The sequence below is a fragment of the Falco peregrinus genome, chromosome 7 (genome assembly GCF_023634155.1).
Source record: "Falco peregrinus isolate bFalPer1 chromosome 7, bFalPer1.pri, whole genome shotgun sequence".
Classification (NCBI taxonomy): Eukaryota; Metazoa; Chordata; class Aves; order Falconiformes; family Falconidae; genus Falco; species Falco peregrinus.
The window spans coordinates 1,922,406-1,935,349 of NC_073727.1; the positions used below are offsets into that span (position 1 = coordinate 1,922,406).

A 12,944-nucleotide genomic window follows, 5' to 3' on the forward strand; every position below is an offset into this window, starting at 1 on the left:
TTTTTTCCTCCTTTGTTGGTGTACTTACTGAAGTGCATTAGCTTAGCTGTGCAGTTCGTGCCATACTCTGGTGCAGTGTTTCAAGGGACTGTTGGTAACAGGGGTTTTTGAGCTTGAAATGTGTTAGATGAACAGTTTATATCTATATTAAAACAATATTCCAACTTGTTTGTAGAGCTTATCAATAAACTTAATTTTCTGGATGAAGAGGAGCAAGACCTGGCCAACTCTAGTACGAACCCTTTTGGTGATCCAGACACAACAGAATTAAATCCATTTGGAGACCCTGATGTGGAAGGTAATAGATTTGTTTCACATAATTAATTGCTAATTGCAGATGCTTAATGAAACTTGATTTTTTTTTTTGCAGGGCTACAAATGAAAATGTTGTTTTCATTAAGTACACTTGTTGCGTGCAGTACTGAGGTAGTCGTAGCAGTAATCCGGTTGCCACTGGAAAATGGATTTATCGTTTGAGTCACATGCTTATGTGTATTTGCCACCAGGGGCTACCAGCTAAGAGTTGAACCAGACTTTTAGACCTATCAGGTGTGTTACTATTACTCACCTCCTGTGGTATAAATGAGCAACACATACTGTCTGGTGCCTCTTGTAGCGAATAGTAAATACAAGCGTTCCATGTGGATGCTGTTTTATATCAGAATTTCCATCACTGCAGTCTTCACTGCATCACAGCTATTCTTGGTTAGCACTAATCTTCATTATTATAATTTAATTTTATCTCTTTAATTCTTCTTTTTTTTTTTTTGCTTTTATGGCTTCCTCAGTTAAGCCATCTGGCATTGTGCCTTGCACCACGTGGCAGATGTTAATCTCCTTTCCAGACCAACATGCCCATTCTTGTTCTGTTTGAGTGAGAAATACAGCCCCTCTAAGTTTTTAATCTGATAAGACTACATCCGTAAGGCCAGAAAGGAGCACCAAGACAGCAGGCACCTCTGCTGTCCCCAACTCCACATCCAGATATGCAGACTTCCCTCTGCTGTCATCAAACAAAAAAAAAAGGGTATATGACTGACTGACTTTGCAGCTGCTCAGAATGCCAATCGATAGTTAATTCTGAAGGTTGAAGCCATACTGGTTTTTTTCTTCTGTTCAAAGCTCCAAGACTTTTCTTCCCACAGAAGTTATCAAGGAGCGTTTGCCACCTTTGACCAAATGGCAGGAGCCACTCTGTGGTGGCAATAGAGACGCAGCACACTGAGCAGGAGCAGCCCAGGGTACAGCCATGGGACTGCTATCGCCAGGGCTGATGAGGATGCATTTCTGAGCTGCAGTTTCCACCTGGGGTTACTCTCTTTCTCTGGACAAGCTGAACGCTGACTCACAACACAGCTTTTCTGCCTTGGGTGTCCAGAGAGGCTGATGTGGGTGGTAATCAAAGTCCTGTCGCACTTTGGCTGTGGAGTCTCATAGCCTGTGTTTCTGAAACAGGGACACTTCACTGTCTTCTGTTTGGCTGTTGAAGCCATAAAGCCGCTATCCCAGGCCTCTTCTCCCTCCTAAAAAGTCGCTAGGTGTTTCTAGAGCTGCAGAAGGGAGTTGCTTCCGCTTTCTAGATACCAATACGTACGGATTACATTCTGGTGTCTGGATCTTTGGCTTCATTTCCTGTCTGTTCCTCGGCTGTGAATTCCCTTAGGATCATGGAAGGAGGCAGAATTACCTATTCTCATCCACACACATCACACGTCCACACACAACTTGCTCTACAAGACCCAGCATATATTCCTTTCTTCCTTGTCTGCTCTAGAAGGAAGAGCTCCCTTCTCCCCAGAGAAAGCTGTACAAATCCCATCCTACCTAAACTGCTGTCTTCCAAACCCAGCTTTTCCTTCCTTTCCAGAGAGAACCTGCTCTGGCAGAAAGCAGCAGGTGTTCTGGCCACAGAATATAGGGGCTGAGAGTCTGTTCCTTCCCATCTCAGGGACAGGGAGATGCAAGCTGGGGTTGTTTCACAGCACCAGAGTAGCTTGACACCTGTCACGGTCACTGAGCAGCCTGCAGCCAAGACACCAGCCTGCTGATGTTCCCAGAAGACCCGTGAGGTATGTGGGGCATGCTTTTTCAGTCAGTTCTGGTCCCTTTGGTGGCACCTAGGCTTTACTGCCATCATCATTTACAGTCATGGGTACTTCTCTGTTCCTCTGGGCCTGTTCTGTGTACTGGGACAGTCCCAGGGCTCAGACTGTTGGTCCCCAGAGGAGTCCCATCTGCACAGCTGTGGACAGCAGTGCTGAGCTGTTGGGTGTGTGTGTACCAAACAGTCCTCCCACACACTGTCACCATCGTGCAGCAGTCAATGTACAACAACACGACAGTGATTTTGATAAACAGGGTGTCGCTAGGTTCTTCCTACTGTGTCATAAGGTGCTTTTTATTTGGGAGGGATGGAGCTTCTCTCAGGTTCATGTGACAGCAGCGTGTCTTCCTGGAGCACAGAACCGAGTGGAAAATCTGAGGTGTTGCAGGCAGTCAGACCAAGAGCGGGACATCTGGTGTGGCATTTTTAAAGCTTCTGCTTTGATCAGTGGCTCCCCAGGGATTCTTCGGGTCACCTCAGACCCCTCTAAGCACTGGCCCTTCCACTCCAGAGCTTTCTTGTCCCTGTAACGGGCAGTGGTTGTGTTCCTCTTCCCTTGCTAGGCCTTCTGGACCTGTGCCTTTCCACCAGTTGTCTTCCTTCACAGAAAGTTGAGGGGGGAAAACCAGTGCTGAGACAAATCGTATAAGACAGCTCTGGTCTTCAGCAACAGCAGGAATCTGCTGTGTATGTCTGTGGTTAATTGGATCGGTGTCTCTACACAGGGAGTGCCTAGACTTTACTGTTTTGGGGAGATTTCCCTTGGTTTTGGACTACATGTTGAAGCCAGGCAGCACCGGAGCTGTTCTCGCCCTCTTGCCCCCCCACAGAAGGCTGCCCTGTTTGTTTCCCATCTGGCCACAGGTATATTCCCACACGTGTTAGGACGTGTCTTTGAGACCTCAGTGGAACTTCTGTTGCTGCCATCTCTTTTTAGAAAGTTCTTTGAGACTACGCCTGCCTGTTTGCATTTGCATCTTTACATGAATGTGACCTTTTTGGTGGCCCCCACAGGAGCCTGAGAGCATGACAGAGGTTCAGGAGTTTAAGGCAGGCTTTCTTCTACAGGCTGAAAGAGTCTCATTACCTGTTTCACTTGTCTTGTGATGTGTTTAAATCAGGAGATTAACCTTTTCTATGGGCAGGGATGAAGTATTTTTCTATTTACTACATGTTACTCTGCTTTATCTTTTCATCTAGACAAGCAAATTCTTGAATTTAGACTTTTTGAAAGTTCGGAGTCTTTCCATAGAATTTGTTACTTAATTTCCCCAAGATGTACAGAGCAGCCATCTGGAGCTTCCTTCCCTGAGTATTTTGCCACAAGACATTAGGAGGCATGATGTGCCATTTGGCAGAGATATTCCTATCAAGCCTGTAACCTGTGTGCTTAGTGAAAGAGTGCTTAGAGTCACCCAGGGTATGAATATGTATGTATTGACAATCACTCAAAGAGAAGGGAGGATTACTTGCCAGTAGATACCTGTTTCCTAGACAGATATTTCTTGTGCCTGTTCACAATCCAGCTACTTTCCCTCTATCTTCCTAATCCCGTAATCAGCTCACCCTGGGAATGCAGGGTGGAGAGAAACTAAAGGTGTGAGTGCTCCCAGCATCCCTGTGCACGCTGTGGGTGCGGTGCGTGGCAGAGGTCATCAGCAAGCTGCCTGTGGATGCTGCTGTGGTTTAAAAAGCCCTTGGTGTAAGTGATCTTACACACACACTGGAGTGAATGTGCGTATGAGCAACTCACCTCAAAAAAATCTGCAGCTGTGTTTCTGTGGTTGGCATGTCAAATTGAGGCTTATTCCCTTTGTACGTAGTAGGTCAGCGAGACACTAGAAATCTGGGAAGTCAAAAATAATCCCTTGGAACAGTCTATCTCCACAGCTTTATGCTAGACAGTACAGGTGATCATATGGGGGCTGCCTCTTGGAGTGTCTTTTAGTCACGTTACAACAGAACTCTAAAATCAGTTAATTTTTGTGCAGAATATTTTACTTGGAGGTAAACATATACAGCAAATGCAAGTAGAAAACAACAACATGCTTTCAGTGCTCCAGATGTTTTTTTAATTAGGTGGGGCATGCAAATTGTGAAGTTGCATATGACCAATACAAGTTTCCTGCAACACGCCTGAGACATGAGCATAAGTATTTGCTGGCACTGCCTCCCCCTTTCATTTAAAACGGCATTTACCTTACCAATGGGTTTCATTGCTTTGTGTGAGACTTCTGAGCTCCTTGCAGCATGTGGTACGCTGCAAATGAGAACAGTACTACAACGCAGTGCCAAACCCCAGCATCCTTCTGGGATAGTCCTAAGGAGAGCGGTACAAGAACCAATGCAGAGGAAGATGATTACTCTGTCCCTTCTCCTTGAATTTCTTGTGAAGTGTGATGTGTTGCTGGTGTGAGTATTAATAAAAGTAATAGAAAATCATTAGTGGCTTATAGGGAGGCGCATCATTATGCTTTCTAGAAGTACTGGGAAGTTACGTTTTTATTCTGCACTGTTTGTTACACTGCTCACATCACCGTTGTGACCGTGTGCCTGCCAGTAGTGCGGTAAATGGCATAACTAAATACCTTTCACATGTGGCTTGGTCTTTCATCCCCTGCCAAGGGGAAAGTGCTATGTGTAATGTTTTGGTGGGGGTTTTGTTTGTTTTTTAAGAGATGTGTCACAATATGTTTGTGTTACAAAAGGCAAGTGGGTTGAAGGGCAGGGTGATTTTTGGAGATCCTCTGGGAACTAGAAGGCTGATTGTGCAGATGGGTAGTGCCAGAATGATTACTATCACGAGCAGCCTTTCTCAGTGGAGTCAGGGCAAGTAATGTTTCCAGAATCTGGCACCGGAGTCACTGGTGCTTCTGCTGTAGTAATACTTCTACATCTCCTCTTGTCACTCCTACCCCTGTGGCTTTATTACTTAACCATGTAAAATTATTGTGTGTTTGACCCTTGGAGTGCCAAACTGCAAGCATCTTTTTCCTCCCCCCCTTTTTTTTTTATATCAGTGTAGAGAACTGCAATTAAAAAAATGAGTTCCAGTAGAGACTGGAGTCCGGTGTTTTCAGGCATGCTTAATAATTAGGGGGAAGCAGGGAAATACATGTCGACTCCTTAGTGTAACATCAGCTTGAAGAGGGAAATAAACCCCTTTTAAGCTGTTATATGTACATCTTCCCCAAGTGTACTTCCCAATGTCATTAGGTCCTTGAGAATATATGAGTGTCTTTGTTACAGAGAAGGTGGCAGTGCCTGTGGCTTTAAGAGCAGTGTTGTTGAGTCACCATCCCAGCAATTTAAGGTGTTACAGAGAGGCTCATGAAGTGATGACTGACACTTGACGTAAGAGCCTGTCCTAAAGGGTTTCAGGGACCCCATAGGAGATAGCCTGGGTGGGGACCCTCGTGGGGACTCTCCCTCCTGTGGGGACACTGAAGGAAGCAGAGAGGGGAAAAATAGTGTCCTGGATGGCAACAGGAGAGAGAATGAGCAGCCAAGTGAGTTCTGGTTGAGCCCCTACAAAATTCTGCCTGTGAAAGTGTCTTGAAAATGATATTTTTAGAAGCTCTTTTTATTTTACCCTGTGTGTAGGATTTGGTGAAATCTTTTAATTAATAGTAAGCCAGAGGTCTCTGAGTGCTGATCTGCAACACTGTGTGTGTAAGGCCAAACCTGTAGGTACTGTTGAGCTAATGAACAGGAGAATTTTGTCCTAGTTAGGGTTACAGCACTTGATCCGTAGTGTTGAAATAGAAAGAATTGCAGAAACCATTTGCATTGCCCCTTAAAATCTGTCAGACTTAAACAAGCATTTAACTTGTTCCCAGGAGACTGTTAAAAGCAAATTAAAAGAAGTGTACAGTATAGTTTCAAGAGATTGTTTCCCTGAATGTTTTTAATTTCAGGAAATATTACTGACATAACTTCTAGTAACATTTGTTTGAATACTGCTGGTGAGTTATCAGCAAGTTTTGCTCAGATGTGATAATGTGTATTTATTGACAGATTCATGTGCAGTTGCAGTTGATCTGTCATATGCAGTTGCAGAAGCACGTATTTGTAGTAGTGCACTCTCGATAAAATATTTTAAGATTTGAGCAAAGTATAAGTAGCAAAAATTTTGGTTAAAATGTCATCAATAAGTTGTACAATTTGAACGAGACATACAGCAGTCATTTTTCTGCATTTCATTAGGTCACTTCTGCTTTTTATATGAAACTGTCTTTTGAAGGCAGCTCTCAAAAGCGTTTCTGCTTCGCCTGGTTCATCAAATCACTAAATGTGTGGCTAGTATTCTGACCAACATGAGCTTCGAGTCACACATAGCTATGCAGTAAGGGTGGGATTTGGCTCGCCTGATTTTAGAGATAACAGTTTGAACACAGCTTATAAGCTTTGACTGTAAAGGGGTCTAGCTCAGCTGCAGGTAGCCACACTGAGGACATCTCAGGGCAAGCAGGGTAAAACTTTTGCTTGCCACGACCACCTGCACTGGACACTATAGTGCTCTAAGTAAGCCAATGTAGAACTTCTTTTCCGGTTTTATCTTAAAATAAATGAAAAAATACATTTAAAATGTTGGACTCTGATGTATTTCATCTATAATACTGTCAAATTTGACTTGATCATATTTGTGTTTTTAAGAATTTGCACCTTGAATGATTTCTTTTCCCTTGTCACTTAAACTGTAGACCTTCAATATTATTCTGTTGTGGATTTCTCTGAAACATCTTTCATATAAGGATGCAGGCTTATGAACAGATCACCGCGCAGACTAGGGTGTGAGCTTAATACCCATCACCTACTGCAGTAACTACCCTTTCTGCCAGGATAAGTGCCCAGTAGTTTATTCACTTTTATTAAGGGATAAGCGTGTTGTATTTACTCTGAGGTAGGAGCGAATGTATACACTACAGCTGACATACTGCAAATACACACCCTAATTTATCTTGGAGTAGTTTTGTCTCTATGTCCATCTCCTGAGACACAGCTGAAACGTTGCTTTATAACATTCAGGTGAGGCTTAACCAATTTAAACAGTAACAGAACCACTTCTTTAGGTTTAGCTGAGACTACTGTTGCAACCTCGATTATTTGTGGGTTTTACAGTTAGTCAGAAACATTTGATAAATTAGTTATTTTTAGAAGACTTTTTAATAGTGTGAAGACTGACCATTAAGCATAATAACTTCTTGTGATCTCACTTTACATTTGTCTCATCCCATTTCAGTGCAGTGTCTGGTTTACACTTCTTCTCAGTCTCCCTTTTTACTCCGGTTTTTGACTTGCAACAGTCTTAGCTGCATTCTGAAATCGAAGTTAAATGTAAGAACTTACAAGTTACATAAGAGATAGATGTGTACTGTATATGTTGCTTCTACAATGCTGAGTTGGACCAGGTTGCTGAGGAAATAAACTGCAAACCTCACCTGGAATTAAAGGAATTTTTTAAAAGTAATTTTCTGAATAATCACCATAGGGAAATCCCACAGGCACAAGCACCATGTGTAGTTGCAAGCATGTCTGCTAGTTAAAACCTGCAATATTGTCTGGCAAAGTACAGTTTTATTTTGTTTCACCAGCTGAACTCGCCCTCAGTCTCAGATGAGTGAATTATCTCCCGAGAGTCCACATTGGGCTTAAGTAATATTTTGATTAATTTATTCTGTTATTCCAGCCAAACCCATTTGCTTTCTACTTTCTGACCACAGAGGAATGATGCATCGCTTCAGAAGCAGACCTTTAGACATAGTGTAGAAAACAATGTGATAACGTAGTCTTTGAGGTTCAAATGTGAAGAACCAAGAAGAGCACTAGAAACATGAGGTTCTTCCTAAAATGACATCTTTCCAGTCCCTGGTAGGTTTCATTTTATCTGAGAAGGACTAAAGCCTTTCCTGCTCAAGCCTTTGCCCTGGTCTAGTGGCTAGTGACTACTCCAGTGCAAGATAGGGGAGCTGCCACCGGCAGCAGGGGACCATGTTCCTGTCCAGCTGGGGTGGCTCTGGTCCAGACTGTAGGTGGTAGTCAGTCACACTGCCTGAGGTAGGGCTGGAGACGGGGTGAACTGGAGGTTTACTGGCAGAGTAGGGCACACTTACATTTTCTAGCTATTGACCAGGATTACCAGCTTCAGTACATCATCCATCCAAAACCATGTAATGACAGCGCTGTTCCTTACGCTGCCCCTTCCCTGTGTTAGTTGTGTGACTAGTGGTTTTGTCTTCTTGAATATTTGTTTAGTGACAAACACAGTTGGAACTCCATCTTCTGATATTTGAGAGCCTTGCTATGAATAACTTCCAGAGTTTTTCTTTTAAAGCTAAAAGGTGTGTGCTTTGTTCAGTTTAGGAACCATACATCTGAAGAAGAAGAAGCACATTTTGTTAAGAATTATGTGGGACTGGTTATGGAAATTGAGGTTTTAATGACATTATGCTGAATTTCCCATTTGCATTGATTTTGAAAGTACATCAAATCCAATCTTGAACTGAGCTTCTGATCATTTGATGCTGCAGCAAGAGTAAGATTAACATTGCTAAGTGTCTTTGTAAGAAATGATGTATTGCTGTATGGGCATTTGTATTCTTCGATATCCAGCAGCCATTCACTTTTGTGTAATGTTCTTTCGGTGGCGGCTGTTACTCTAAAGAACTGCATGCAGCTCAGGTTGCTAATAACTTCTTGTTGTACAGCCCAAATAATGGATAAGTAATTTGATTATCTGCCTCTTTAGGGTTAATTTAAATTCATTTTTACTGTGAAACTATGTATTGTTAACAGGAGCAGTTAGAAGTGAAAATATGTATGTTTTGAAATGTAATTACTGGTCATACCCAGTAACTGGTTTTTTAGTTCAGTTCATTTAAGAAATGAAAAGACCACCTACTTACTGTCACCATTTTTAATATCCAGTAAGAGTAATTTTATTAGAAAATACAGGATATATTTTTCTTTATTAAAAACTCAAATAAATAATTAAGAACATTTTGTTAGGATACAAATTGGCTAATAGCTTGGGAAAATATTTTCAAATCTGTTGCGATACCATTTATAGGACAAACGAGAACTAATAACTAATCAGGTTGAAAGAGCTTTAGCAAGGAGAAAATGAAACCTATTCAGTATACTCTAGATGAAATGACCTTCTGAAAGACCTATTTTCGAATAAACAAGGTTACTCTGTAAATAAATAAAGCATGAAAATTCATCTGAGGATAGGACTTTATGTATTGAGAGTTAAGAAGCAGACCTTTTCATAAGCCTTCAAAATATAAAGATCTGATAAATGGTCTCAAATTTTTTCTGTTAAATATCTTCAATATTTTCTTGTTATTTGGTAGAACCGGACACTGAAATAGCTTCATCTTCAAAGCCTGAAGAAAGTTTCTACGCTGACAATTACAATCCCTTCAAGGATGAAGATGCCCCAGAGTACTTGAACCCATTTGATGAGCCAGATCCTGAGCCTGAAACATTTATAACTGTAAGAGATTCTCCTCCACAACCTGCAAAAAGGAAAAACGTCAGACCAGTGGATATGAGCAAATACCTCTATGCAGATACCTCTAAAGCTGAAGAGGAGGAGCTAGATGAGTAAGTATGATTCTTCATCTTTGAGCAGCTTTGGGAGCATTACTGGGATCCCTGGCTTAATCTTGAGGTGTATTGGGTCTAATCATGATGATCCATAATCACCTCCTTAGGCAGCTCAGCAGCAGGAAGTGCCATACCCCCAAGTCATGCTCTTCAGCTGAATGTGATCAGTTAGGAAACTTTTCTTTGCCTCATTGATAGTAAATTACTTGATAGGGAACAAGTCCATGTGCGTTTTTGGCACTTCGTCCCCTGGCAATTGCAAATGAGTCAAAAAGTAAGGAGCAGCAGAGCTCGGTCCTTCCTGTCCTTTTGGCCGTTATTTTTAGCATGTAAAATAATGGGTTTTGTCCATTATGATGGAGAGTTTGTTTAATATTGGTGCAATATGTAAAAAGGAAAAGCATTTCGCTACCTGTGGAGCACGTTTTTGAGCATCTCATAACACTGAATCTCTGTATGGGAAAGATAACACCATATGCACTTTCTCAGTTGTTTCTTTTATCATAACCACACACAAAACTTCTATAAACTCACACTGACTGCCTTATATTATTGTATAGAAACCTGAGAAGGAGTGAGAGCTTTTTGCAATAGCTGTGCAGCTTGGGAGGTTTGAAGATATATACTTACTCCTTGTTTGTGGCCATTAGTCACCAACCACACTACTCGAGAGACAGTTTATGGTGATTACATGCAAGCAGTTTTACAGACAACAACTGTAATTAACATTTAGATTTACATTATTTTTTAATGAGATTTATCATGGCATGACATTTGCATTGCTTTCGTATTCGGTATTGATACAGGTGTCTTACCATCATCTTTGTTTCCTCCGTTTATAGCTATGTTCTAGGAATTGAAGGATTCCCTTGTACTCTAATAGAAATGTATAAAGGACCCTTCAGGGTTTTTTTTTTTCCTTTTAAAGCTCTGTGGCTGTGGATTTGTTGTTGTTTGCTCGGGGTGGGGGGGGAAAGGGCATTGGGGACTGATGCCTCTGCCAGCTCCATTCATCAGGGCAGTGCCTGAACAAATAGCATTGGCTGCTGTGTCTTCAGAGCTCAGTGTGATCACACTGGGGACGGTCACACCAGGCATCCCTGATCATTCACTGATCACCAAAGTCCGCAGGGAGAAAAAATATGTATGCTTTACACCCACAAAGATATGGGTATAGAGGACAGCAAAGACTGAGGAGAAGAGGAGAAAGAGCAAAATCTACATGGATGGGCAAGTGAAGAATTTTATCTTTTATATTCATACTCACATTTCCACCCTGTGCCAAATGAGCTTGCAGCAGTGTTGTAACAGGCAGCCTTGTTTTTTCTGTGTACTGGACTGCAGATTTCTCTAGCCCTTTGTTTACAACAGCTGCCGTATTTTAATGACCCCATTTTCTTTATTCCTCCTGCCCCCCGCCCAAGGATAAAAATAAACTCCCCATAGGTAGATTCTCCTTGAACATAAATCTGATCTGTACTTTCCTTATAAAAACAATGTCCCATACAAAGATGGAAGGATAAGTCAAAAAGCGCTGTAAAGTAGTTTTTTGTGTCTTTAACATGAGCTTTTTATGTCCTGACCCCCAAAGTAGCTCCCTGTCCACGTTTTCCTCCCAGGTTACAGGAGCACCATGTCATTGAAAAAGATGTGGAGACCATTTGTTAAATGTATTGGGTAGGACTGTGGCAAGGAGAACCTTTGAGTCTTTATATTGAAATGCTCTGGAAAAGTAAGTGTAATAATAAAACTCCAGTCTAGGAACACAGGACTTGTGTTACTGACTCACACCTACAAGCATTATTATGCCTTACCTCATGTCATTAATTTTCAAATTCTGCTAAGGTACGGTACAGTGAGCACCAAAGGAAAGATTTTCCTAGGCAGCGCCAGCTGGTAGTGTTTGTGCACCCTGAATCATGAGGGTTTATGTCCAGATGTGTATTGTTTCTTACCTAATGTGAATATTGATGCTTTTATTATCTACATAAGTGGCTAGTTTTCCTCTACATCCTGTTGAAGTCTAGGCTTCAGTGTCAATTTGTGGCAGACAGTTCCCCAAAAAACCAAGATCTTATATGAAATGTGTTTCCTTTTATTGATTGTAAGTAAGTTACCTTTCCAATCCCATACGCTATCTCTTCTGCTGGCTTATCAAAACAACAATTAGTAGTGTTGGATTTATCTGCCATAAACAGTTGGTGTGTTGTGTATCTCTAGCATGTTCACCATTACTTGTCACTTGTCTAAATGGTGCTAACTTTTTCAATCTCTCTTCATACAGAAGTCTCTTCATCTCTCTAATCATTTTCACCGCACGTCTCTGGACCCTGTTATTTCTTCTGCTGTGTATCTATATTAAGATGTGTTGACTTGGCCTGAGCAGTTTATTCAAGACAAGGCTGAACAACTGAGTCATATCACGGCATTAGAAAACTTTGCATATTATTTTCAACCTCTCTCCTAGCATCTTGTCTTTTGATTATTTTTTGTTTTGTTTTGGGTAGTTTTTAATAATTTTTGACTACTGCTGGTCCAATGCTCTCCCCAGGAGTGCTTTTGAACCTGATAGATGGAGGGCGTGAGAAATAGAAGACTCCTGAAAGACATTCGCTGTCGCTCAGGAAATACATTGTGTTTTTATCGCTGTGTCTTAAATGTTTCATCGGAGTTCACTTAATGCACCACTCAGCATTTTCCTCTCCTATTTTGTGTAAAGCATGATGATGTGTCGTGGGAACATGGGCACATCAGTTAGCATCAGGACCCTTGTCCCACTCTACTCTGGCAGATCCCTAGGTCTGATCCTGGACTCGGAGCTTACACAAAGTGCCCCAAGAGCTGAACTCTGACTCCAGTTTTGTAACAGACTCTCATTGTAATCTTGGAAAAGGTACTTACCCTTACTGCGCCTCTGTGAAAGATTTACCTTGGGTAATTGGCTTAATTGAAACATATTTCACTCATGGTTGTGAAGATAATGTAGGATTTCACAACACGCGTAAGCAAAGTGTCGTCACAAGCGTAAGCATAATGAGGCATTGCATGGTGCAGAGGGACTTAAGTGATCCAGTACATACATTCTGCTGTAAAGCTACACTCTCAAAACATACTTCCTCTGGCTAAATTCCCATACCTAGTAGAGAACAGGAACACATTTTCCTTTTCTTCCTTTGGGCATTTGAATCTTAGTGTAACATTCTGCTTTTGCCTTTTTTAATTTTCTACA

At 41.7% G+C, this 12,944-nt stretch overlaps 1 protein-coding gene across 1 annotated transcript in view; it reads left to right on the plus strand.

The window, feature by feature from the left end:
• The window catches only part of EHBP1 (EH domain binding protein 1), a 225,616-nt gene that overhangs the window by 98,079 nt on the left and 114,593 nt on the right, over positions 1-12,944 (plus strand). The window contains 2 exon segments of the mRNA XM_055809787.1: positions 176-298; positions 9,460-9,712. Coding sequence (XP_055665762.1) covers positions 176-298; positions 9,460-9,712 — 376 coding nt within the window.